This window comes from Scyliorhinus canicula, chromosome 6 (assembly GCF_902713615.1).
Source record: "Scyliorhinus canicula chromosome 6, sScyCan1.1, whole genome shotgun sequence".
NCBI classification, from domain to species: Eukaryota; Metazoa; Chordata; class Chondrichthyes; order Carcharhiniformes; family Scyliorhinidae; genus Scyliorhinus; species Scyliorhinus canicula.
Window position 1 is genome coordinate 10,823,556 of NC_052151.1, and position 26,372 is coordinate 10,849,927.

General features: G+C 52.8%; 1 protein-coding gene across 6 annotated transcripts in view; it reads left to right on the plus strand.

Annotated features, from left to right (window-relative positions):
- LOC119966976 (dynein heavy chain 8, axonemal-like) overlaps positions 1-26,372 on the plus strand; it is a 1,648,910-nt gene that overhangs the window by 1,367,956 nt on the left and 254,582 nt on the right. For all 6 annotated transcript variants that reach the window (XM_038798944.1, XM_038798946.1, XM_038798947.1 and 3 more), the window contains 2 exons: positions 11,816-12,042; positions 21,222-21,340. In XM_038798944.1, coding sequence (XP_038654872.1) covers positions 11,816-12,042; positions 21,222-21,340 — 346 coding nt within the window. The remainder of the gene's footprint in view (positions 1-11,815; positions 12,043-21,221; positions 21,341-26,372) is intronic.

Below are 26,372 nucleotides of genomic sequence, written 5' to 3' on the forward strand. Positions count from 1 at the left end.
ACCGGGGTGGACAGGCCTGGTTGGGGCAGCTGGGTACCATTGGTCAGAGGCGCTCCTGGTCAGGGCAGGGCAGGGTGGTCAGGGGCTCAGTGCCTGCGATTATACAGGCCATCGCCTGAATTGTGGCGCTAATTCCCGCTAACTGGGGGAAACAACAGCTGCTGCCTGTCTGTCCCACCAAACACTTACAAAAATAAGGAGACCAAAATGGACACAATACTCCAGATGTGGTCTCACTATCTCCCTATATAATTGCAACAACACTTCTCTACTTTTATACTCCAGTCCTTTTGCAATAAAATGGAACATACCATTTGCTATTTTGATTACATGCTGTACCTGCATATCAACTTTCTGCAATTCATGAACAAAGACAAGGGGTGGGATTCTCCGTTGCTGAGACTATGGGTTGGATTCACTGATTTGGAGGCGAAGCAGCATGGCTCCTGGCGGACTGTGGTGGCACTGGATGCAGTCCGCAGCTGCCACGCCGAGACCAAACATCAACAGCGTAATCAGGAACACGGCCCATCGTTGGCAGAGCATCAGGGGAGAGCCTTCAGGTGAAAGGCTAACGGCGTTCCAACGGCATACGGTGTTCCAACAGCATGCGATATGCGATGACACCATTTCGGAGGCGGCAGAGGATGGAAAACTGGCGGCGCCCCCGATTTGGGCATCGGAAGGGATTCTCCGCCCGATTGCCGATCACGATATTGGCGTTGAGCAACGGTGAATCCTGCCCTAAATGTTGACGCTAACGGAGAATCCATGGACTTTAATGGCAGAAAAACAGTGCTGCACCTGGACCGATTCCGCTACCATTGAGGGGCTAGCACCAGTGCCGCTTGGAACACACTCAATTCTACTGAAAAAATGGTGCAGGATACACCGGTCCGTGATTGACACTCAGGAGGCTGACAAGCTGCAGCCGTACATACACATTTCACTCCTTACACACACTTATCCCAGCCAAAAAGGTGGCACTGGTTGTGCTGGAGAGTGTCCATACAACTGAGGGGTCGTCTGGGGTGAGAGGGCACCTATGGGGCTGCCCTGGGGGCAACATGAGGTGGGGGTGAGGGCTAGTCTGTGGTACGGAATAACGTGACAGGCTTTGCATGTATCAGGTGTAATATGGGCAGCACGGTAAAACAGTGGTTAGCACTGTTTCTTCACATCGCCAGGGACCCGGGTTCGATTCCCGGCTTGGGTCACTGTCTATGCGGTGTCTCATGTTCTGCCCGTGACTGTGTGGTTTCCTCAGGGTGCTCTGGTTTCCTCCTGCAAGACGTGCTTGTGAGGTGAATTGGACATTCTGAATTCTCCCTCCGTGTACCCGAACAGACGCCTGAGTGTGGCAACTAGGGGCTTTTCACAATAGCTTCATTGCAGCGTTTATGTAAGCCTACTTGTGACATTAATTTTAATAAGATTATTAAATCACACTCAAAATCCTCATGGTCTCCAACTACTCGTAATGCACCGCCCCACCCCACCCCCATCCCCTCTCGTGCCCACTCAGCGATCAACTTTGGTTTCCGAGGTCTGCCACTACATCTGTCAGAAACTGTGTCCCCAGGATGCACATTGGAGATGGAGGCAGCCTGCTGCATTCCCCGCCCTGTGGCCTTCGATACCCTGGTGGGCATTCTCCAGAAGGCCAGCTGCTTTGCCGGTTACACTGGCATTGCCATGCCACCCTGTTCTGCCCACTGACCTTCAGACGTGCCAGGGTCAGGAAGGGGGGATTTGGGTGAGACTGCCGTCATCACCCTGGTGGAAGGCGCTGGGCTGGCATTCAGCGCAGCTCCTCAACGACTGGACAATGCTCCACAGTGCCTCGCCAATGTCCACCTGCCTCTGGGACATGTCCCTCAATGACTGCGACGTGCTCTGCAGTGCCTCGCCAATGTCTACCTGTATGTATCAAGGACGCGTCCCTCAGCAACTGGGACATGCTCTGCAGTGACTCGGCAACGTCCACCTGTGCCTGGGACGCATCCCTCAGTGACTGGCACACCTCCCTCAGCGACTGGGACACCTCCCTCAGCGACTGGGCCAACTCCCTCAGCGACTGGGACACCTCCCTCAGTGACTGGGATACATCCCTCACGACTGGGACACCTCCCTCAGCGACTGGGACACCTCCCTCAGCGACTGGGACACCTCCCTCAGCGACTGGGACACCTCCCTCAGCGACTGGGACACCTCCCTCAGCGACTGGGACACCTCCCTCAGCGACTGGGACACCTCCCTCAGTGACTGGGACACCTCCCTCAGCGACTGGGACACCTCCCTCAGCGACTGGGACTCCTCCCTCAGCGACTGGGACACCTCCCTCAGCGACTGGGACTCCTCCCTCAGCGACTGGGACACCTTCCTCAGTGACTGGGACACACCCCTCAGCGACTGGGCCACCTCCCTCAGCGACTGGGACACCTCCCTCAGCGACTGGGACACCTCCCTCAGCGACTGGGACGCCTCCCTCAGTGACTGGGACACCTCCCTCAGCGACTGGGACACCTCCCTCAGTGACTGGGACTCCTCCCTCAGCGACTGGGACACCTCCCTCAGCGACTGGGACACCTCCCTCAGTGACTGGGACACCTCCCTCAGCGACTGGGACTCCTCCCTCAGCGACTGGGACACATCCCTCAGCGACTGGGACTCCTCCCTCAGCGACTGGGACACATCCCTCAGCGACTGGGACACCTCCCTCAGCGACTGGGACACCTCCCTCAGTGACTGGGACACCTCCCTCAGCGACTGGGACACCTCCCTCAGCGACTGGGACTCCTCCCTCAGCGACTGGGACACCTCCCTCAGCGACTGGGACTCCTCCCTCAGCGACTGGGACACCTCCCTCAGTGACTGGGACACACCACTCAGCGACTGGGACACACCCCTCAGCGACTGGGACACCTCCCTCAGCAACTGGGACTCATCCCTCAGCGACTGGGACACCTCCCTCAGCGACTGGGACTCCTCCCTCAGCGACTGGGACACCTCCCTCAGCGACTGGGCCACCTCCCTCAGTGACTGGGACACCTCCCTCAGCGACTGGGACACCTCCCTCAGCGACTGGGACACCTCCCTCAGCGACTGGGACACCTCCCTCAGCGACTGGGACACATCCCTCAGCGACTGGGACACATCCCTCAGTGACTGGGACACACCCCTCAGTGACTGGGACACCTCCCTCAGTGACTGGGACACCTCCCTCAGCGACTGGGACACCTCCCTCAGCGACTGGGACTCCTCCCTCAGTGACTGGGACACCTCCCTCAGTGACTGGGACACCTCCCTCAGCGACTGGGACTCCTCCCTCAGCGACTGGGACTCCTCCCTCAGCGACTGGGACACCTCCCTCAGCGACTGGGACTCCTCCCTCAGTGACTGGGACACACCCCTCAGCGACTGGGGCACATCCCTCAGTGACTGGGACACCTCCCTCAGCGACTGGGACTCCTCCCTCAGCGACTGGGACTCCTCCCTCAGCGACTGGGACACCTCCCTCAGCGACTGGGACACCTCCCTCAGCGACTGGGACACCTCCCTCAGCGACTGGGACACATCCCTCAGCGACTGGGACACCTCCCTCAGCGACTGGGACACATCCCTCAGCGACTGGGACACATCCCTTAGCGACTGGTGTGAAGGATTTACGCTATTCCGGACGTGATAATACTTTATTACTAACCTATGATTTAGGTTAACCCACCAAAAGAGGGAAATCCATTTCTCAGCTGAGACTCAAATGAGATCTCATGAAGGGAGAATGCTTTTCCGGATCTCAGACAGTTAAACAAGATCTCAGTTAGTTTTATGGGAAAAGTTCAGAAGCGTCACTCATAACTAAATCGTTTCTTAGGTCCTAGTCATTTAAGACTTCCTAAATGAGTGCCTAGGATTTTAAACTTTGAGAGTAAGTCTGCACAGTATAATTTTTAATAAAAGTATTTTTATTGTAAAATACTTTCAATTGATACATACAGAATTGCAGAGTTAAAAATATAAATTGATTAACAGTCTTTAGCTATCTGTTAATAACATAAAACCCGTTAACAGTCCTTTGTTATCTGCTAACACACTAACTTCTATGAAGAAAATGAGATACCTAAAACATGGAAAATCCTAAAGTATCTCCTATCAATTTCTAATACGTTTCTAAGAGGTTTAACAGAAACATACTTGCAAAACTATGATGGTCTTTGTTTGATGAGGCAAGCTTGAAGAACAGAGCTTTGACCCACACTCCCGCAGGGAAGTGAGAAGGTACCTCTCTGCCAAAATGCCCTTCTTTTTATACATAAAATCTTCTAATCGTTCAAGGACTGTTTCTGTTAATTATCACTTGTTGTTGGTTAATTGCCTACAGACAAATGGCTAATTTGATGTATTATTTGATGTAATATTTGCTTTAATGATCTCAGTGTCTGCGTGAATGTCAGGTGTCTTAAGATATATTGGCGAAAAGGGACTCGTATAGAGATCTGTCTCTTTTCAGTGTTGCCATGTTTCTTAGATGTATAGGGCGGGATTCTCCGACCCCCCCCCCCCTACCGGGTCAGAGAATCGTCGGGGGGGGCATGGATCCCGCCCCCACCGGCCGCCTAATTCTTCGGCACCGGAGATTCAGCAGGGGCAGGGTGGTGGCAGGTGGAGAATGTCAGGGTGGTGGCAGGTGGGACTGCTACCAGGGGGCCGGTGTCAACTTAGCCATGCGGTCTGGTGGAGGTTGTTGGTCATCTTCCAACATTGCTCATTGGTCCTCCTGATCAAGCTTCTCTCACTGATGGCTGCTGCCACTGCCCCCCAGGTGGCATTGGCGACCCTATGGCTGGTCCTCCGACCTCCTTGGTGTCCCTTCTCGCATCCAGGGCAGCAGCAGGTTGGCATTTCCAAAGCATGGAGCAAGTCTTGGCGGGGTATGGCTGCAGGCTGACTGAAGTGTCTTCGGAGGAAGTGTTTATGTGCAGCTCCCCTTTGTTAGCCAGGAGCTGCCGGGCATCATTTCAACGAACCAGCTGCATGGAGCTCGTGGGGGATCACCTCCGGCACTAAGTGCTGTTAGATATGGGTCACTGTCTCGCCGGGCCAGTGTTGGTGAGCTCCCGGAAATCGTGCCCGATATGACACTGAGAACTTGTCCAGTTAAATCGCACCAGTGCCTCAAAGGAGTTGCAGTGGCTCCATGAATTAGCAGCCTGCAGTCCCGAATCTGGGAATAGTATTTGCCACATAGCCTGAAGACTGTCCAAGCCTTATTGCATAGGGCTAGACATGCTCATTGTCTGAGAAGTTTTGAATAGAATTGAGAACTGCAACCATCAGAAACTTTCCCCATTTCTGACATGATGGAGGGAAAGTCATTGATGAAATATTTGGAGATGGTTGGGCCAAGACAGGAGGAGCTCCTACAACAATGTCTTGAGCTAAGATTACTGGACTCCAGCAACCAAAGCCATCTTCCATTGTGTTACATAGAAGATAGGAGCAGGAAGAGGCCTTTTGGCCCTTCAAGCCTGCTCTGTCATTTATTAAAATCATGGCTGATCATCCAACTCAATAGACTAATCCTGCTTTCTCCCCATAGCCTTTCATCCCACTTGCCCCAAGTGCTATATCCAGTCGCCTCTTGAATATATTCAATGTTTCAGCATCAACTACTTCCTGTGGTAATGAACTCCACAGTCTCACCACTCTGTGTGAAGAAGTGTCTCCTTAACTCTGCCCGAAATGGTTTACCCTGAATCCTCAGACTGTGACCCCTGGTTCTGGACACACCCACCATTAGGAACATCTTCCCTGCATCTACCCTGTCTAATCCTGTTAGAATTTTATAAGTCTCTATGAGATCTCTCCTCATTCTTCTGAACTCCAGCGGGAACAATCCCAACCTAGTCAATCTCTCCTCATATGACAGTCCCGCCATCCCTGGAATCAGTCTGGTAAACCTTCGCTGCACTCCCTCGAGAGCAAGAACATCCTTCCTCAGAAAAGGAGACCAAAACTGCACACAATACTCCAGGTGTGGCCTCACCAAGACCCTGTACAATTGCAGCAACACATCCCTGCTCCTGTACTCGAAACCTCTCACAATTCCCGTACCAGCTTCCCCGGACAGGTGCCGGAATGTGGCGACTAGGGGCTTTTCACAGTAACTTCATTGAAGCCTACTCGTGACAATAAGCGATTTTCATTTCATTTCATTTCATTTCACAATGAAGGTCAACATACCATTAGCCTTCTTTACCGCCTGCTGCACCTGCATGCTTACCTTCAGTGAATGGTGCACAAGGACACCCTGTTGTACATTCTCCTCGCCCAATTTACAACCGTTCAGGTAGTAATCTGCCTTCCTGTTTTTGCTTTCAAAGTGAATAACCTCACACTTATCCAAATAGAACAAAGAACATACAGTGCAGAAGGAGGCCATTCAGCCCATCGAGTCTGCACCAACTCACTTCAGCCCTCACTTCCACCCTATCCCTCTCACCCAATAACCCCTCCTAACCTTTTTGAACACTAAGGGCAATTTAGCGTGACCAATCCACCTAACACAGTCTTTGGACTGTGGGAGGAAACCGGAGCACCCGGTAGAAACCCACCCAGACACAGGGAGAACAATGATACTGCATCTGCCATTGATTTGTCCACTTGCCTAATCTGTCCAAATCGTGCTGTAGAATCTCTGCATCCTCGTCACTATTCACCCTCCCACCTAACTTGGTATCATCTGCAAACTTTGTGATGTTACATTTTGTTCACTCATCCAAATCATTAATATATATTGTGAATAGCCAATTTAAGGTGCTGCACCGGGCCCACATGTCCGGGACTAGGATGAGTAGGTTCTTTGGGGGTGAGGACAGGTGCACCAGATGTTCGGGGAGTCCAGCGAACCACGCCCATATGTTCTGGGCATGTCCGGCACTGGAAGAATTCTGGAAGGGGGCGGCGGGGACGGTGTCGAGGGTGGTTGGATCCAGGGTCAAACCAGGGTGGGGACTCGCGATTTTCGGAGTTGTGGTGGAGCAGGGAGTGCAGGAGGCGAAAGAGGCCTGTGTTCTGGCCTTTGTGTCCCTAGTAGCCCGGCGGAGGATCTTGCTACAGTGGAAGGATGCAAGGCCCCGAAGTGTGGAGACCTGGGTCAATGACATGGCGGGATTTATAAAGTTGGAAAGGGTTAAATTTGCCCTGAGAGGATCAGTACAAGGGTTCTATAAACGGTGGCAGCCTTTTCTGGACTTCCTGGCTCAAAGATAGGTATCTTGGTCAATAGCAGCAGCAACCCAGGGGAGGGGGGGGGGGGGGGGGGGGGGGGGGGGGGGGGGGGGGGGGGGGGGGGGGGGGGGTGGTCGGAGGAGAGGGGGGGGGGCAAGGGGGGGTGTTCCTAACTATAGTTTCTATATTTTTTTCACTATGGTTATGTAACTTAACACTGGGTTAACTTAAGTTGTTGTTAATATGTTGGGTTGTTCATTGAGCAGGGGCGAAGGTTCATGATTGTTGTTATTACTGTTATCGTTGGTATTTTAGTATGGTTTGATGTTGTTGTATAAATTCAAACTTTTTCAATAAAAATTATTTTTTTTAAAAAATATATATATTGTGAATAGCTGGGGTCCCAGCACCGATCCCTGTGGCACCCCACTACTTACTGCCTGAAAATTTGAAATGGACCCATTGTGTTAACTATTGCTCCAGCCAGAGAATCTTTTTTTTTTCCCCCTGATTCCCATTGACTTCAATTTTGCACAGTTACTCTCAGCTCAGCTCTGGATTCAGCTCATTTCTCCATGTCTGAACTCGGGCTGTAGTGTGCACTGGAGCTGAATGGCCCTGTTGAACCCAAATTGAGCATTGGTGAGAAGGTTATCTCTGAGTAAGTTCTGCTTGGTAACACTATTAACTACTTTCCATCGTTTATCTGATAACTGAGAGCAGACTGATGGGCCAGATTGGATTTGTCCATTTTTAATGTTAAACCTATAAAGCATTATTAAAGTATTTACATTACCAGCCCGATGCTTTTGGGATAGCTGGTGACCATTTATCCAGCTTCAAGCCCAGAAGTGGGTGGGTCTGATTTGGATTTTGCTCAAGTATTGAGATTTCAAAAAATAAGTATCTGGCTTAGAAACTCCAAAGTGTATTATGAAGCTCACCTGACCTGTAACTTTTATGTTGAATTTGACTAGGACGAGCATAAGAGCTTTGACTTCAGGTCTGATTCATCAGACTTCCTAGGCACTTTTATAAAAACAAAGTTTATTCTTAGAATGTAGTTAACATATTGTTATGGGCCAGGGTTTAGAGAACCCCAAAGTGTATCATGGAGTTCACCTGACCCACAACTTTTACTAGATTGTGGTATGGGGAACACACGGCCCACTCTACAGGTGTGGTAGAGCAGAAATGGAAAAGTATTCTTTTAAGCAAAACAATGTTTATTCTATGAACTCAAGTTAACCTTTTTAAAACATACAGTGAACATCTTAGCAACCATTAATTCAAATACACCCCCAAAGAATACAACACTAAGTAATCCTTTAAGCTTTCCTTCTAACATCCATAAGACTTAAAATACCTTTTACCAGAAGCACATCTGGTTAAAGTCACGACTGTTATTAGTTTTAAATCACCAGGATCGATTTACAGTCTTTAGATTACAGAGAGAGATTCATACACTTTCTGGCTGTGACAGTAGCTATCCAGCTCTGAAAACGAAACTAAAACACACCATGCAGCAAACAGCCTAAAACGAAAGTAAAAAGCTGACAGACAGCCCAGCTCCACCCACTCGCTGACATCACTGCAGTAATAAACACCATTTCTTAAAGGTACTCTCACTACAGATATTTATATACACACCCATTTATAAACTCCTATTTATTAAAGGTACTGTCACATGACAATATATAAAAGACATAGCAAGAATTTATCAATTACAAACATGAAAAAACACAACAGCGACAGTAATCTATGGATATAACTCTCAATGAATCCCTGAGCTGTTCCAATTCAATGCAAAATTCAATAAACCAAAACCCCTTTCAAGGGTGTGGCCCAACACACTGCAATAAGAACATAAGAACTAGGAGCAGGAGTAGGCCACCTGGCCCCGAGAGCCTGCTCCGCCATTCAATGAGATCATGGCTGATCTTTTGTGGACTCAGCTCCACTTTCCAGCCCAAACACTATAACCCTTTACTCTTTTATTCTTCAAAAAACTATCTATCTTTATCTTGAAAACATTTAATGAAGGAGCATCAACTGCTTCACTGGGCAGGTGAAGAAGTTCCTCCTAAACTCAGTCCTAAATCTACTTCCCCTTATTTTGAGGCTATGCCCCCTAGTTCTGCTTTCACCCGCCAGTGGAAACAACCTGCCCGCATCTATCCTATCTATTCCCTTCATAATTTTAAATGTTTCTATAAGATCCCCCCTCATCCTTCTAAATTCCAACGAGTACAGTCCCAGTCTACTCAACCTTTCCTCACAATCCAACCCCTTCAGCTCTGGGATTAACCTAGTGAATCTCCTCTGCACATTCTCCAGTGCCAGTACGTCCTTTCTCACGTAAGGAGACCAAAACTGAACACAATACACCAGGTGTGGCCTCACAAACACCTTATACAATTGCAACATAACCTCTCTAGTCTTAAACTCCATCCCTCTAGCAATGAAGGACAAAATTCCATTTACCTTCTTAATCACCTGTTGCATCTGTAAACCAACGTTCTGTGACTCATGCACTAGCACACCCAGGTTTCTCTGCACAGCGGCATGCTTTAATATTTTATTGTTTAAATAATAATCCCGTTTGCTGTTATTCCTACCAAAATGGATAACCTCACATTTGTCAACATTGTATTTCATCTGCCAGACCCTAGCCCATTCACTTAACCTATCCAAATCCCTCTGCAGACTTCCAGTATCCTCTGTACTTTTCGCTTTACCACTGATCTTAGTGTCATCTGCAAACTTGGACACATTGCCCTTGGTCCCCAACTCCAAATCATCTATGTAAATTGTGAACAATTGTGGGCCCAACACGGATCCCTAAGGGACACCACTAGCTACTGATTGCCAACCAGAGAAACACCCATGAATCCCCACTCTTTGCTTTCTATTAATTAACCAATCCTCTATCCATGCTACTATTTTACCCTTAATGCCATGCATCTTTATCTTATGCAGCAACCTTTTGTGTGGCACCTTGTAAAATGCTTTCTGGAAATCCAGATATACCACATCCATTGGCTCCCCGTTATCTACTGCACTGGTAATGTCCTCAAAAAATTCCACGAAATTAGTTAGGCATGACCTGCCTTTTACAAACCCATGCTGCGTCTGCCCAATGGGACAATTTCTATCCAGATGCCTCGCTATTTCTTCCTTGATGATAGATTCCAGCATCTTCCCTACTACCGAAGTTAAGCTCACTGGTCTATAATTTCCTGCTCTCTGCCTACCTCCTTTTTTAAACAGCGGTGTCACGTTTGCTAATTTCCAATCCACCGGGACCACCCCAGAGTCTAGTGAATTTTGGTAAATCATCACTAGTGCATCTGCAATTTCCCGAGCCATCTCTTTTAGCACTCTGGGATGCATTCTATCAGAGCCTGGAGACTTGTCTACCTTTAGCCCCATTAGCTTGCCCATCACTACCTCCTTAGTGATAACAATCCTCTCAAGGTCCTAACCTGTCATAGCCTCATTTCTATCAGTCACTGGCATTTTATTTGTGTCTTCCACTGTGAAGACCGACCCAAAAAACCTGTTCAGTTTCTCAGCCATTTCCTCACCTCCCATTATTAAAACTCCCTTCTCATACTCTAAAGGACCAATATTTACCTTAGCCACTCTTTTTTGTTTTATATATTTGCAAAAACTTTTACTGTCTGTTTTTATATTCTGAGCAAGTTTACTCTCATACTCTATCTTACTCTTCTTTATTGCTTTTTTAGTAGCTTTCTGTTGCCCCCTAAAGACTTCCCAGTCCTCTAGTCTCCCACCAATCTTTGGCACTTTGTATGCTTTTTCCTTCAATTTGATACTCTCCCTTATTTCCTTAGATATCCACGGTCGATTTTCCCTCTTTCTACCGTCCTTCCTTTTTGTTGGTATAAACCTTTGCTGAGCTCTGTGAAAAATCGCTTGGAAGGTCCTCCACTGTTCCTCAACTGGTCCACCATAGAGACTTTGCTCCCAGTCTATCTTAGCTAGTCCCTGAGATTCTGCTCCAGTTTCCAACCAGCAGATTTAAACTCCTTCTGGAAAGCAACTCTCGCTTTAAGGTTACCAAGGCAGTTTGCCCCACCCAATGTGCTTTAAGTTCACTGGAACAGCTTTAAAATAAAACCGAGAAAACAGGGAAACTTCCCACAGCTTAACACAGTGCTTCTTCTTCTGCAATCGAAATGAACAAACCAAAAATGAAACCAAAACACTAAACCCCCTCTCACCTGACAGCCACAGCCCAGCTCCGCCCACAAATGACATGACTGATGCCGTGCTGCAAGCCATGTGGTAAAACAAAACCTTTTCTAAAGGGACACACATGACACTTGAGCCTTGATGACATGTTTTTCTGGGCTTTAACTCAATTTGCTCCCTGTTTTACACACCCACATGGGCTGCCTAACCTGCTAAGTATTTCCAGTAACCTTTATTTATATTTCAGATATCCAACATCCACAGTATGTTTTCCATTTATATCATTATAAGGTGGCTGGTTGATTTTTAAAAATTTATGTTTTAATGCACATTTCTAAGCCAACTGTTCTGTTTGTTTTGACGTTAGGTTGGTGAAAAGTTTCGATCACGTGCTCTGAAGTTCCCTGGTCTGATCTCTGGATGCACTATGGATTGGTTCAGTAGCTGGCCTAGAGAGGCGTTGGTTGCTGTCTCGAACTATTTCCTCTCTGGTTTCTACATTGCTTGCTCAGTTGAGGTCAAGACCCAACTTGTGGCAACGATGGGTGTTTTTCATGACAGGGTCTATCAAACGTGTGAGGACTATTTCCAGAGGTATGTTCTGATAAGTGTTGATGAATTTATTGATGACATTTCAAAATAGTAGATACAGAGGCGAGTGAACTTGGATAATCTGGCAGTTTTGCTTTTGAACAAATGGTGAAATCGAACCAGGGTACAAATATAGTAACTCACCTCCTGACTCCCCAAATCCTGTACACTATCTGCAAGACACATGGGGCGGGATTCTCCGACCCCCCGCCGGGTCTCCCGAAGACTCCGGCACCAGAGATTCGGCGGGGGCGGGAATCACGCCACGCCTGTCGGCGCCCACCCCCGCCGATTCTCTGGCCCGCGATGGGCAGAAGTCCCGCTGCTGTCATGCCGGTCCCGCCGGCGGGAATCAAGCCACCTGCCTTACCGGCGTGACCAGGCATCGCGGGTGGGCTCCGGGGTCCTGGGGGGGTGTGGCGATCTGGCCCCGGGGGGTGCCCCCACGATGGCCTGGCCCGCGATCAGGGCCCACCGATCGTTGGGCGGACCTGTGCCGTGGGGGCACTCTTTTCCTCCGCATTCGCCATAGTCTTCACGATGGCGGACATGGAAGTGCCCCCTCCCCTGCGCATGCGCAAGGATGGTGTCAGCACTCCGGCGCATGCGCAGACTTCCACTGGCCAGTGAAGTCCCTTCGGCCCAGGCCGGTGTGGCGCCAAAGGCCTTTCCCGCCGGCCGGCGGGGCGCCAACCAGTCCGGTGCGGGCCTAGCCCCTCAAGGTTAGGGCTTGGCCCCTAAAGGTGCAGAGAAATCCGCACCTTTTGGGGCAGCCTGATGCCGGAGTGGTTCATGCCACTCCATCCCGCCAGGACCCCCGCCCGCCGGGTAGGGGAGAATCCCGGCCAAGGTTTGGGGCGGCCCGACGCCGGAGTTGTTCACGTCACTCCATCCCGCGGCACCTCCCGCCCCGTCAGGTGGGGGAGAAACCCGGCCATGTTTAGCACAGGGCTAAATAGCTGGCTTTTAAAGCAGACCATGGCAGGCCAGCAGCGCGGGTTTAATTCCCATACCGGCCTCCCCGAACAGGCGCCATAATGTGGTGACGAGGGGCTTTTCACAGTCACTTAATTTGAAGCCTACTTGTGACAATAAGCAATTTTTATTTCATTTAATTTCATTTCAAGTCAGGAGTGTAATGGAATACTCTCCACTTGCCTGGATGAGTGCAGCTACAACAGTCAAGAAGGTCAACAACATCCAGGACATAACGGCCCACTTCGTTGCTATCCCTTCCACAAACATTTACTTCCTGGAAGGCAGCGCGGTGGGGCAATGGTTAGCATTGCTGCCTCACGGCACCGAGGACCCGGGTTCAATCCCGGCCCTGGGTCACTATCCATGTGGAGTTTGCACATTCTCCCCATGTCTGCGTGGGCCTCACCCCCACAAAGATGTGCTGGCTAGGTGGATTGGCCACGCTAAATTGCCCCTTAATTGGAAAAACAAAATTCGCCTCTCCACCACCGACGAACAGTGGCAGCCGTGTGCACCATCTACAAGATGCACTGTAGTAACTCACCAAGGTTCCTTCGACAGCACCTTCCAAACCCACGACCCCTACCATCTCAAAAGGACAACAGCAGCAACACAATTAAGTGGAAGTTCCCCTCCAAGTCACTCACCATCCTGACTTGAAACGATATCACTATTCCTTCAATGTTGATGTGTCAAAATCCTGGAATGCCCCACTAAGAGGTGGGTGCACCTACACTTCAGGGTCTGCATCAGTTCAAGATGTGACATGTGGAGTCATGTGATGTGAACGTGGGAGCAGCTGCGTTTTTGCAAGCTCTGACTCTACTTGGCAGCAGACAGACAAGAGTCAGACATAAGCAATAGCTGAGGAGCATCACAGACCATTCCTCATAGAGAGTCATCATCACCCTCCTGCATTGACCGGGCAACAGGTCTCCCCAGCTCCAGAACCCTGGTGGGTAAGGTCTCTGAAACCTTCATCTCCCGGTTGCAGAGGGGTCACGAAGCCCTGGGGGGGCAGCCGAGGCGCTGTGATGTTGGACAACATGCTGGTCCTACTCCATGAAGTAGGAGGCAATGAAGCTGTTCCTAGCCCTCCTGTCCATGTGCACTCTCACCCCACCTGTGGGCTGAAGATTGCGATATGCCACACAGGTCACCCCAAAGCTCTGGAAAGACCCGATGGCGTAAAGGTTTTATGCTGCAGTGACCTTCACGTCCACCAGGAGCGGGTGTCCTCCTCCACAAGTTGTCTGGAACCATATTCTTGTGACTATGCTGTCTCCCATCACTACCACATTCTTCTTTGTTCCCCCCACTTTAATAACATCTTTCATCACGGTGCTGTGACCTGTCCACTCATCCACCTTGCAGTCCTTTCCTTCATCACACAAAGTCAGTGGCTGCAGTTCCTCCATCACGACATGCTGGCTCCCTTACCTCCTGTCCCTGACCATTGACCAACTCTAAATGCCTGCCTAACCTAAGTGGGGTGTAATATCCCACAGGGTGCCTCTGGGTGGGAATGCTTGTCTTCCCCATGCTCCTTGTGGATTCCGAGCTCCCCCACTAGGGGCGAGTATCTCAATTACCCAGTGTATATAAGGTCAGCCAGAAAGGCATCAACCAGAGAAGCACCCAGTAGGGGTCTACGGGGGAGTGTAAATATACTGCTGTAAATAAAACTTTTTTCTTATTTTTACTTGGTTTGCACTCCTGTGTGCCTATTAAAGGGGATTCCTGAAACAAAGTGTCCCGGTAACTCATCCCTCTCTGATGCCCCACATTGTCCGCAACTCAGACTGCAGCTCACTAGCTCTGAGACAAAGTTGCCTGAGCTGCAGACACTTTCTGTGGAGATGATTGCCTGGGATTACAGGACACCACCAGCTCTGCCATTGAACTAGTCAATTAGTTAATAACTTACACAGTTGAGGTCATCGAAAGTTGCACTCACCTAGCATGGAGACAAGGAAGAAAACTACCAACTACTGGAGGCTGTAAAAAGGAGCATCTCTTTGCCCCTCTCGCCTGAATTCTGACCTGAACCAAATTCTCAACTTCTCACTTTATCGACATCTAAGTCAGACACAGTGGGCGCGATTCTCCGCTCCCCACGCCGGGTGGGAGAATTGTGGGAGGGCCCCCCGACTAATTTCACGACCCCCTGGCGCCCCTCGCGATTCTCCCACCCCCCGCTCGGAAGAATCGCCGCTCGCCATTTTTCACGGCGACCGGCGATTCTCCGACCCGGATGAGCCGAGCGGCCTGCCATTCACGACCGTTTCACGACGGCGGCAACCACAGCTGGTCGCTGCCGTCGTGAAATCGCCATGAGATGCCCGTTTTGGGGCTTGTAGGGGGCCTGGTGGGGAATGAGCACCACGACTGTGCTCGGGAGGGGACAGGCCCGCGATCAGTGCCCACCGATCGTCGGGCCGGCGTCTCAATCGGATGCACTATGTTCCCTCTGCCGCCCCGCAAGATCAAGCCACCACGTCTTGCGGGGTAGCTGAGGGGAAAGACGGCCAGCGCGCATGCGCGGGTTCGAGCTGCCAGCGTCGTGACGTCAGCCGCGCATGCGCAGGTTGGAGCCGGCCAGCCTGCGCATGCGCGGCTGACGTCACATAGGCGCCGTCATCGCGTCAAGGCCCGGCGGCCGAGAATAATGGAGCGCCACCCCAGGCCCCCGGGTGGGGGTGTATTCGGTGAGAGGAGCGGGCTCCGAGGCCGTCGTGAAACTCGGCCGAGTTCACGACGGCCTTCACGATTTTTCCCGGGAGCGGAGAATCGCGCCCATGGAATTTACAGAGCAGAAGGAGGCCATTCAGCCCATCGAGTCTGCATCGGCCCTTGGAAAGAGCACCCTACTTAAGCCCAGGCTTCCCCCTATCTCTGTACCCAATAACCCACCTAATCTTTTTGGATACCAGAAGCAATTTATCATGGCCAGTCCACCTAATCTGCACATCTTTGGACTGCGGGATGAAATCGTAGCACCCAGAGGAAACCCAGGCACATATGGAGACAGTGGCCCAAGCCAGTAATTGAACCTGGGATCCTGGAGCTGTGAAGCAACTGTGATAACCACTGTGCTACCATGCTGTTTGGTATTCATGGGCATCCCTCAGCACGTCTTCTGGGCTACCTCGAGCGTACATCCATTCAGAGACCAATGGGTCTGGGTCAGAGAGCCATATTTTCTATGTTTGTTCATGGCTCCATGTTAGGTTGCACAGTAAATCAAGAACATGGAAGCAGAAAGTTGCAGTGTTGATTCAATTTAATTCATCATTAGTTGAGTATCTAATGACTTGGGGGAAAAAAGTTGATGGTGTTCAATGTGGGAAAGCTGTGAGGTCATTCATTTTGGCTCGAAGAAGTAGTAATTGAAGTATTTTCTCAACAGCGAGAAGCTTGGAACTGTGGAGTAGCCGGGAGGTTTGGGGAGTAGCAGCAAGTTTTGGGCAGCAGCCGGGATGTTTGGGAGTAGCCAGCCGGTTTGGGGAGGTGCAGGGAGGTTTGGGGAGTAACAGCGAGGTTGGTGATTAGCCAGGATGTTTGGGGAGTAACAGCAATGTTTGGGGAGTAGCCGGGAGGTGTGGTAAGTAGCAGCGAGGTTTGGGGAGTAGCCGGGAGGTTTGGGGAGTAGCCGGGAGGTCTGGGGAGCAGCCGGGAGGTCTGGGGAGCAGCCAGGAGGTTTGGGGAGTAGCCGGGAGGTTTGGGGAGTAGCAGCGAGGTTTGGGGAGTAGCCGGGGGGTTTGGGGAGTAGCCGGGAGGTCTGGGGAGCAGCCGGGAGATTTGGGGAGTAGCCGGGAGGTTTGGGGAGTAGCCGGGAGATTTGGGGAGTAGCCGGGAGGTCTGGGGAGCAGCCGGGAGGTCTGGGGAGCAGCCGGGAGGTTTGGGGAGTAGCCGGGAGGTTTGGGGAGCAGCCGGGAGGTTTGGGCAGTAGCCGGGATGTTTGGGAGTAGCCAGCAGGTTTGGGGAGGTGCAGGGAGGTTTGGGGAGTAACAGCGAGGTTTGGTGATTAGCCAGGATGTTTGGGGAGTAACAGCAATGTTTGGGGAGTAGCCGGGAGGTGTGGTAAGTAGCAGCGAGGTTTGGGGAGTAGCCGGGAGGTTTGAGGAGTAGCCGGGAGGTTTGGGGAGTAGCAGCGAGGTTTGGGGAGTAGCCGGGAGGTCTGGGGAGCAGCCGGGAGGTCTGGGGAGCAGCCGGGAGGTTTGGGGAGTAGCCGGGAGGTCTGGGGAGCAGCCGGGAGGTTTGGGGAGTAGCCGGGATGTTTGGGAGTAGCCAGCAGGTTTGGGGAGGTGCAGGGAGGTTTGGGGAGTAACAGCGAGGTTTGGTGATTAGCCAGGATGTTTGGGAGTAACAGCAATGTTTGGGGAGTAGCCGGGAGGTGTGGTAACTAGCAGCGAGGTTTGGGGAGTAGCCGGGAGGTTTGGGGAGTAGCCGGGAGGTCTGGGGAGCAGCCGGGAGGTCTGGGGAGCAGCCGGAAGGTTTGGGGAGTAGCCGGGAGGTTTGGGGAGTAGCAGCGAGGTTTGGGGAGTAGCCGGGGGGTTTGGGGAGTAGCCGGGAGGTCTGGGGAGCAGCCGGGAGGTTTGGGGAGTAGCCGGGAGGTTTGGGGAGTAGCCGGGAGATTTGGGGAGTAGCCGGGAGGTCTGGGGAGCAGCCGGGAGGTCTGGGGAGCAGCCGGGAGGTTTGGGGAGTAGCCGGGAGGTTTGGGGAGCAGCCGGGAGGTTTGGGCAGTAGCCGGGATGTTTGGGAGTAGCCAGCAGGTTTGGGGAGGTGCAGGGAGGTTTGGGGAGTAACAGCGAGGTTTGGTAATTAGCCAGGATGTTTGGGGAGTAACAGCAATGTTTGGGGAGTAGCCGGGAAATGTGGTGAGTAGCAGCGAAGTTTGGGGAGTAGCCGGGGGGTTTGGGGAGTAGCCGGGAGGTCTGTGGAGTAGCCGGGAGATGTGGTGAGTATCAGCAAGTTCTGGGCAGTAGCCGGGATGTTTGGGAGTAGCCAGCCGGTTTGGGGAGGTGCAGGGAGGTGTGGGGAGTAACAGCGAGGTTTGGTGATTAGCCAGGATGTTTGGGGAGTAGCCAGGAGGTGTGGTAAGTAGCAGCGAGTTTTGGGGAGTAGCCGGGAGGTTTGGGGAGTAGCCGGGAGGTTTGGGGAGTAGCAGCGAGGTTTGGGGAGTAGCCGGGAGGTCTGGGGAGCAGCCGGGAGGTCTGGGGAGCAGCCGGGAGGTTTGGGGAGTAGCCGGGAGGTCTGGGGAGCAGCCGGGAGGTTTGGGGAGTAGCCGGGATGTTTGGGAGTAGCCAGCAGGTTTGGGGACGTGCAGGGAGGTTTGGGGAGTAACAGCGAGGTTTGGTGAACAGCCAGGATGTTTGGGGAGTAACAGCAACGTTTGGGGAGTACGTTTCGGGAGGTGTGGTGAGTAGCAACGAGGTTTGTGGAGTAGCCGGGGGGTTTGGGGAGTAGCCGGGAGGTCTGTGGAGTAGCCGGGAGGTGTGGTAAGTAGCAGCAAGTTTTGGGCAGTAGCCGGGATGTTTGGGAGTAGCCAGCCGGTTTGGGGAGGTGCAGGGAGGTTTGGGGAGTAGCCGGGAGGTTTGGGGAGTAGCAGGGAGGTTTGGGGAGGAGCAACGAGGTTTGGGGAGGAGCAGGGAGGTTTGGGGAGGAGCTGGGAAGTTTGGCGATGAGCAGGGAGGTTCGGCGATGAGCAGGGAGGTTCGGGGAGGAGCAGGGAGGTTCGGGGAAGAGCAGGGAGGTTCGGCGATGAGCAGGGAGGTTTGGGGAAGAGCAGGGAGGTTTGGGGAGGAGCAGGGAGGTTTGGCGATGAGCAGGGAGGTTTGGGGAGGAGCAGGGAGGTTTGGGGAGTAGCCGGGAGGTTCGGGGAGGAGAAGGGAGGTTTGGCGATGAGCAGGGAGGTTTGGGGAGGAGCTGGGAGGTTTGGCGATGAGCAGGGAGGTTCGGCGATGAGCAGGGAGGTTCGGGGAGGAGCAGGGAGGTTCGGGGAAGAGCAGGGAGGTTCGGGGAAGAGCAGGGAGGTTTGGGGAGGAGCAGGGAGGTTTGGCGATGAGCAGGGAGGTTTGGGGAGGAGCAGGGAGGTTTGGGGAGTAGCCGGGAGGTTCGGGGAGGAGAAGGGAGGTTTGGCGATGAGCAGGGAGGTTTGGGGTGGAGCAGGGAGGTTTGGGGATGAGCAGGGAAGTTTGGGGATGAGCAGGGAGGTTTGGGGAGGAGTAGGGAGGTTCGGCGCTGAGTAGGGAGGTTCGGGGATGAGCAGGGAGGTTTGGGGCGGAGCAGGGAGGTTTGGGGAGGAGCAGGAAGGTTTGGAGAGGAGCAGGGAGGTTTGGCGAGGAGCAGGGAGGTTTGGCGATGAGCAGGGAGGTTCGGGGAGGAGCAGGGAGGTTTGGGGAAGAGCAGGGAGGTTCGGGGATGAGCAGGGAGGTTTGGGGACGAGCAGGGAGGTTTGGGGAGGAGCAGGGAGGTTTGGCGATGAGCAGGGAGGTTTGGGGAGGAGCAGGGAGGTTTGCCGATGAGCAGGAAGGTTTGGCGATGAGCAGGGAGGTTTGGCGATGAGCAGGGAGGTTCGGGGAGGAGCAGGGAGGTTTGGGGAGGAGCAGGGAGGTTTGGGGAGGAGCAGGGAGGTTTGGGGAGGAGCTGGGAGGTTTGGCGGTGAGCAGGGAGGTTTGGGGAAGAGCAGGGAGGTTTGGGGAGGAGCAGGGAGGTTTGGCGATGAGCAGGGAGGTTTGGCGATGAGCAGGGAGGTTTGGGGAAGAGCAGGGAGGTTTGGGGAGGAGCAGGGAGGTTTGGCGATGAGCAGGGAGGTTTGGGGAAGAGCAGGGAGGTTTGGGGAAGTGCAGGGAGGTTTGGGGAGGAGCAGGGAGGTTTGGCGATTAGCAGGGAGGTTTGAGGAAGAGCAGGGAGGTTTGGGGAGGAGCAGGGATGTTTGGCGATGAGCAGGGAGGTTTGGGGTGGAGCAGGGAGGTTTGGCGATGAGCAGGGAGGTTTGGGGATGAGCAGGGAGGTTTTGGGAGGAGTAGGGAGGTTCGGCGCTGAGCAGGGAGGTTCGGGGATGAGCAGGGAGGTTTGGGGAGGAGTAGGGAGGTTCGGCGCTGAGCAGGGAGGTTCGGGAATGAGCAGGGAGGTTTGGGGCGGAGCAGGGAGGTTTGGGGAGGAGCAGGAATGTTTGAGGAAGAGCAGGGAGGTTTGGCGAGGAGCAGGTATGTTTGGCGATGAGCAGAGAGGTTCGGGGAGGAGCAGGGAGGTTCGGGGAAGAGCTGGGAGGTTCGGGGAGGAGCAGGGAGGTTCGGGCAAGAGCAGGGAGGTTCGGGGAAGAGCAGGGAGGTTTGGGGAGGAGCAGGGAGGTTTGGCGATGAGCAGGGAGGTTTGGGGAGGAGCATGGAGGTTTGGCGATGAGCAGGGAGGTTTGGCGATGAGCAGGGACGTTCGGGGATGAGCAGGGAAGTTTGGGGAGGAGCAGGGAGGTTTGGCGAGGAGCAGGGAGGTTTGGCGAGGAGCAGGAAGGTTTGGCGATGAGCAGGGAGGTTTGGCGATGAGCAGGGAGGTTCGGGGAGGAGCAGGGAGGTTTGGGGAGGAGCAGGGAAGTTTGGTGATGAGCAGGGAGGTTTAGCGATGAGCAGGGAGGTTCGGCAATGAACATGGAGGTTTGGGGAGGAGCAGGGAGGTTTGGCGATGAGCAGGGAGGTTTGGGGATGAACAGGGAGGTTTGGGGATGAGCAGGGAGGTTTGGGGATGAACAGGGTGGTTTGCGGAGTGGACGGGAGGTTTGCGGAGTAGCCGGGAGGTTTGGGGAGTAGCCGGGTGTTTGCAGAGTAGCCGGGAGGTTTGAGGAGTAACAGGGAGGTTTGGTGACCAAGTGCAGAAATGATTTAAAAGGTACAATAAGCAATTTAAAAGGTTACTGGAATGATGGATCCTTTTAGAAGCAATAACATAGAAGAGGAAAATCCTGCAAAGAGAACATGATCTGATGATTTGCACTAACTTTCATATTCTACTGGTTATAACTCTGTTCAAATTACTTTGCAGCAAAAAGCCATAAAAACAGTAAGCACTGTAGAAAGGACATGAATAAAAGGCATTTATAACTGGGCTTTAAGATTGTTGGCACTGCTCACAAATATTTTGTTATTGCTGAAATCTGTTGGAACTTTCTGTATGATTATAAAAGTAATTTTGATTCCAACTTGCAGATATCGACGAAGAACACATATAACCCCCAAATCGTATCTTGCCTTTATAAACAGTTACAAATCAGTTTACACAGAGAAACATGCCAACATCGATGACCTCGCAGAGCACATGCAAATGGGTAGGTACATTTCCATGGAGATATTCCTGGTACCAGCTTTTTAGTGTGTGTGGTATTCTGCCAACTCAAATTAAAAGAAAAGTTACTAACCGTGATGAATACTGCAAACATTTTTCTGGGATGTCAATGACACTTGTAAAATTGCATCAAGTAGAAGGTAGTGACTGTGGAAGTATGGTTAGAGAGATCATATTACCGGAGAACCAGGCTGCCATTGGTACAGCAGCCTCACTGCCCATTGGCCCAGGCAAGTCACGTGCCTCTCTGCCAATTGGTTGTGGCTGGTCATGTGACTCCCCGCTGATTGGCTGAGAGGTTGGTAGCTCCGCCTACAAGGCGGGGTATAAGAGCTCGTGTTGGCTGGCAGTCGGCCTTTCTCTGTACGACCACTGCCGTGCTCACATCTGGCGTATTAAAGCCTGTTGTTTGGAACTTTACTACGACTCAGTCCAATTGATGGTGCATCAATTTAATACGCTAGACTTTGAAAATGGAACTACGGATTAAGCCAGAATGCCTCCGGATCAGCCCGCATGCTGCAAACGCCTCAGCAACTTTTAAACATTGGCTGGTGTGCTTCAACAGCTACCTCTCTGCCACAGAAAATCAACCAACAAAGGAGCAGAAACTCCACATCCTCCACTCGTGCGTGGGCACAGCCGTTTACTCGATGATAGAGGACGAACTGGACTATGATATCGCCATGGATCTCCTAAAAGGACACTTCATCAGGCCAGTAAACCAAGTCTACGCGCGACACCTCCTGGCAACAAGGCAACAATTCCCCAGTGAGCCCCTCGATGAATTCTATCGGGCCCTCGTTGTCCCAGGGAGAAACTGCGCTGCCCGCAGGTCACTGCTGCGGAGCACACCAAACTCTTGATTAGGGATGCCTTTGTGGCGGGCATGCAGTCACCCCAAATACGGCAGAGACTGTTAGAGAAGGACGCTCTCAGCCTCACTGAGGCACGGACCCTTGCATCCTCTTTGGAGGTCGCTGACCGCAACGCGCGCGCGTATGCCCCCGGCTGCGCGGCAGCCCCTTGGGCAGCGTGGCACAGCCCCGTTACCCCCGCCGACTCGGACCCCTAGACCTGCGCTGCAGGACGCCCAGACAAGCCCACGGGCCCCCGCTGCTATTTGTGCGGGCAGGGCAAGCACCCCCGCCCGCGCTTCCCGGCCTGCACCGCAGTCTGCAAGAGCTGCGGCAAAAAGGGCCATTTTGCGGCCGTCTGCCTCTCCAAGTCGGTCGCTGCCATTTCAGAAAGTGACCGCGGGGACCCCCCCTGCACTCCTCTAGGGCCCCGTGCGGCCTGCGGACCACCCCCCACCGCCACGAGTGATCCATGGCCGCCGCCATTTTGGGCCCCCGACGCCACGTGCGAGCCCCGGGCGCCGGAATTTTGGGCCCCGAACTCCACGTGTGACCCAAGGGCGCCGCCATCTTGTTCATCCCCCACCACGTGCGGCCGAGGGGCGCCGCCATCTTGGATCTGCACGGAGGACCCCGCAAGCGATTACTCCGTCCTGGATGACGACTCCGCGTTCCTGCCACGACTCGCCTCGGTGACACTGGACCAGACACGGCCCCGCATGCTTACCACGGTGACCACACAGATCCACCTCAACGGTCGCGAAACAAGCTGCCTACTGGACTCCGGGAGCACAGAGAGTTTTGTCCACCCCGACACGGTAAGACGCTGCGCGCTCCCCGTTCACCCCGTAAAGCACAAAATAGCTCTGGCATCTGGTTCGCACTCCGTCCAAATCACCGGGTGCTGCGTAGCGGACCTCACGGTCCAGGGGAGGGTTTTTAAAAATTAAAAATTTCTCATCCTGCCCCGTCTCTGCGCACCGGCACTTCTTGGACTGGATTTTCAGTGAAACCTGCAGAGCCTAACTTTTAAATTCGGCGGCCCTATCCCCCCCCCCCTTACTGTTTGCAGCCTCGCGTCCCTCAAGGTCGACCCCCCTTCCTTGTTTGCGAACCTCACCCCAGATTGCAAACCCGTCGCCAGCAGGAGCAGACGGTACAGTGCCCAGGACCGGACCTTCATCAGGTCCGACGTCCAAAGGCTCCTTAAGGAAGGGGTCGTAGCGGCTAGCAACAGTCCCTGGTGAGCACAACTGCTGGTGGTTAAGACTGGGGAGAAAAACCGTATGGTCATCGATTACAGTCAGACCATCAACAGGTTTACGCAGCTGGAAGCGTATCGTCTCCCCCGTATCTCCAACCTGGTTAACAGGATCGAGCAGTACAAAGTTATTTCCACGGTGGACCTTAAGTCCGCCTACCACCAGCTCCCCATCCGCATGAGTGACCAAAAGTACACTGCGTTCGAAGCGGATGGGCGACTCTACCACTTTTTAAGGGTTCCCTTTGGTGTCACGAATGGGGTCTTGGTCTTCCAAAGGGAGATGGACCGAATGGTTGACCAATACGATTTACGAGCCACCTTCCCATATCTCGACAATGTCACCATCTGCGGCCATGACCAGCAGGACCACGACACCAACCTCCGTAAATTCCTCCGAACCGCAAAACTCCTTAACCTAACTTACAATAAGGATAAGTGTGTGTTTAGCACCGACCGTCTAGCCATCCTTGGCTACGTAGATTATTATTTAAACGATAAAATATTAAAGCATGCCGCTGTGCAGAGAGACTTGGGTGTGCTAGTGCATGAGTCACAGAAGGTTGGTTTACAGGTGCAACAGGTGATTAAGAAGGCAAATGGAATTTTGTCCTTCATTGCTAGAGGGATGGAGTTTAAGACTAGGAAGGTTATGTTGCAATTGTATGAGGCCTCACCTGGAGTATTGTGTTCAGTTTTGGTCTCCTTACTTGAGAAAGGACGTACTGGCGCTGGAGGGTGTGCAGAGGAGATTCACTAGGTTAATCCCAGAGCTGAAGGGGTTGGATTATGAGGAGAGGTTGAGTAGACTGGGACTGTACTCGTTGGAATTTAGAAAGATGAGGGGGGATCTTATAGAAACATTTAAAATTATGAAGGGAATAGATAGGATAAATGCGGGCAGGTTGTTTCCACTGGCGGGTGAAAGCAGAACTAGGGGACATAGCCTCAAAATAAGGAGAAGTAGATTTAGGACTGAGTTTAGGAGGAACTTCTTCACCCAAAGGGTTGAGAATCTATGGAATTCCTTGCCCAGTGAAGCAGTTGAGGCTCCTTCATTACATGTTTTTAAGGTAAAGATAGATAGTTTTTTGAAGAATAAAGGGATTAAGGGTTATGGTGTTCGGGCCGGAAAGTGGAGCTGAGTCCACAAAAGATCAGCCATGATCTCATTGAATGGCGGAGCAGGCTCGAGGGGCCAGATGGCCTACTCCTGCTCCTAGTTCTTATGTTCTTATGTTCTTATGTAGTGTGTAACGGAGTGATAGGCCCCGACCCCAAACGCATGCGCCCCCTTATGGAACTCCCCCTTCCCAACTCCCTCAAAGCCCTCAAACGCTGTCTGGGCTTCTTTTCCTATTATGCCCAGTGGGTCCCTAACTATGCCAACAAAGCCTGCCCCCTCAACCAACCCACCATGTTCCCCCTGTCGATGGAGGCCCGCCAGGCCTTTAGCCGCATCAAAACTGACATTGCGAAGGTCACGGTGCATGCTGTCGGCGAGTCCCTCCCATTCCAGGTCGAGAGCGACGCGTCCGATGTAGCTCTGGCGGCCACCCTCAACCAAGCGGGCAGACCCGTGGCCTTTTTCTCCCGGACCCTCCACGCTTCCGAAATCCGCCATTCCTCGGTGGAAAAGGAGGCACAGGCCATTGTCGAAGCTGTGCGACATTGGAGGCACTATCTGGCCGGCAGGAGGTTTACCCTCCTCACAGACCAACGGTCAGTAGCCTTCATGTTCGATAATGCACAGAGGGGCAAGATCAAGAACGACAAGATCTTGCAGTGGCGGATCGAGTTGTTCACGTACAACTACGATATCTTGTATCGACCTGGGAAGCTCAACGAGCCTTCCGATGCCCTATCCCGCGGTACCTGCACCAACACGCAGATAGACCGCCTCTGCACCCTCCAAGCGGACCTCTGCCATCCAGGGGTAACCCGCTCTTTCATTTCATTAAGACCCGCAACCTGCCCTACTCCATCGAGGTCAGGACCGTGACCAGGGATTGCCACATTTACGCAGAGTGCAAACCGCACTTTTACTGCCCCGAGCAGGCGCATCTGGTAAAGGCTTCCCGCCCCTTTGAACGTCTCAGCATGGACTTCAAGGGTCCCCTCCCCTCCAACAACCGCAACATATACTTTTTAAATGTGATTGACGAGTGCTCCCGCTTCCCTTTTGCCATCCCCTGCCCTGACATGACCACTTCCACTATCATCAAGGCCCTCCACTCCATTTTCTCCCTGTTCGGTTACCCCGCGTACATCCACAGCGACCGGGGGTCCTCCTTTATGAGTGACAACCTGCGTCAATTCCTGCAAAGCAGGGGCATCGCTTCTAGCAGGACGACCAGTTATAAACCCCGGGGTAATGGTCAGGTCGAGAGGGAGAACGGTACGGTCTGGAAGACCGTCCTACTGGCCCTGCGGTCCAGGTGTCTCCCAGTCTCACACTGGCAAGAGGTTCTCCCAGACGCCCTCCACTCTATTCAGTCCCTCTTTTGTACTGCCATGAATCAAACACCTCATGAACGGCTTCTTGTTTTCCCCAGGAAGTCTTCCTCTGGGACCCCACTCCCGACCTGGCTGGCCACCCCGGGCCCATCCTGCTCCGGAAGCACGTGAGGGTGCACAAGTCCGACCCGTTGATTGACAGGGTCCAGTTACTCCACGCGAACCCGCAGTACGTGTACGTGGAGTATCCCGACGGACGACAGGACACGGTCTCCCTTCGGGGCCTGGCACCTGCCGGAGTGCGGCCACACCCCCCAACACCAACACCCTCCCCCCAGTTCCGACCACCCCCGGCGCCCCCAGCGCCCCCGCAACCCAGCGCACAGGAACCCCTTCCCCGGCCCGGCTACCACCAACTCCGACCAGGGGTACGGACACAG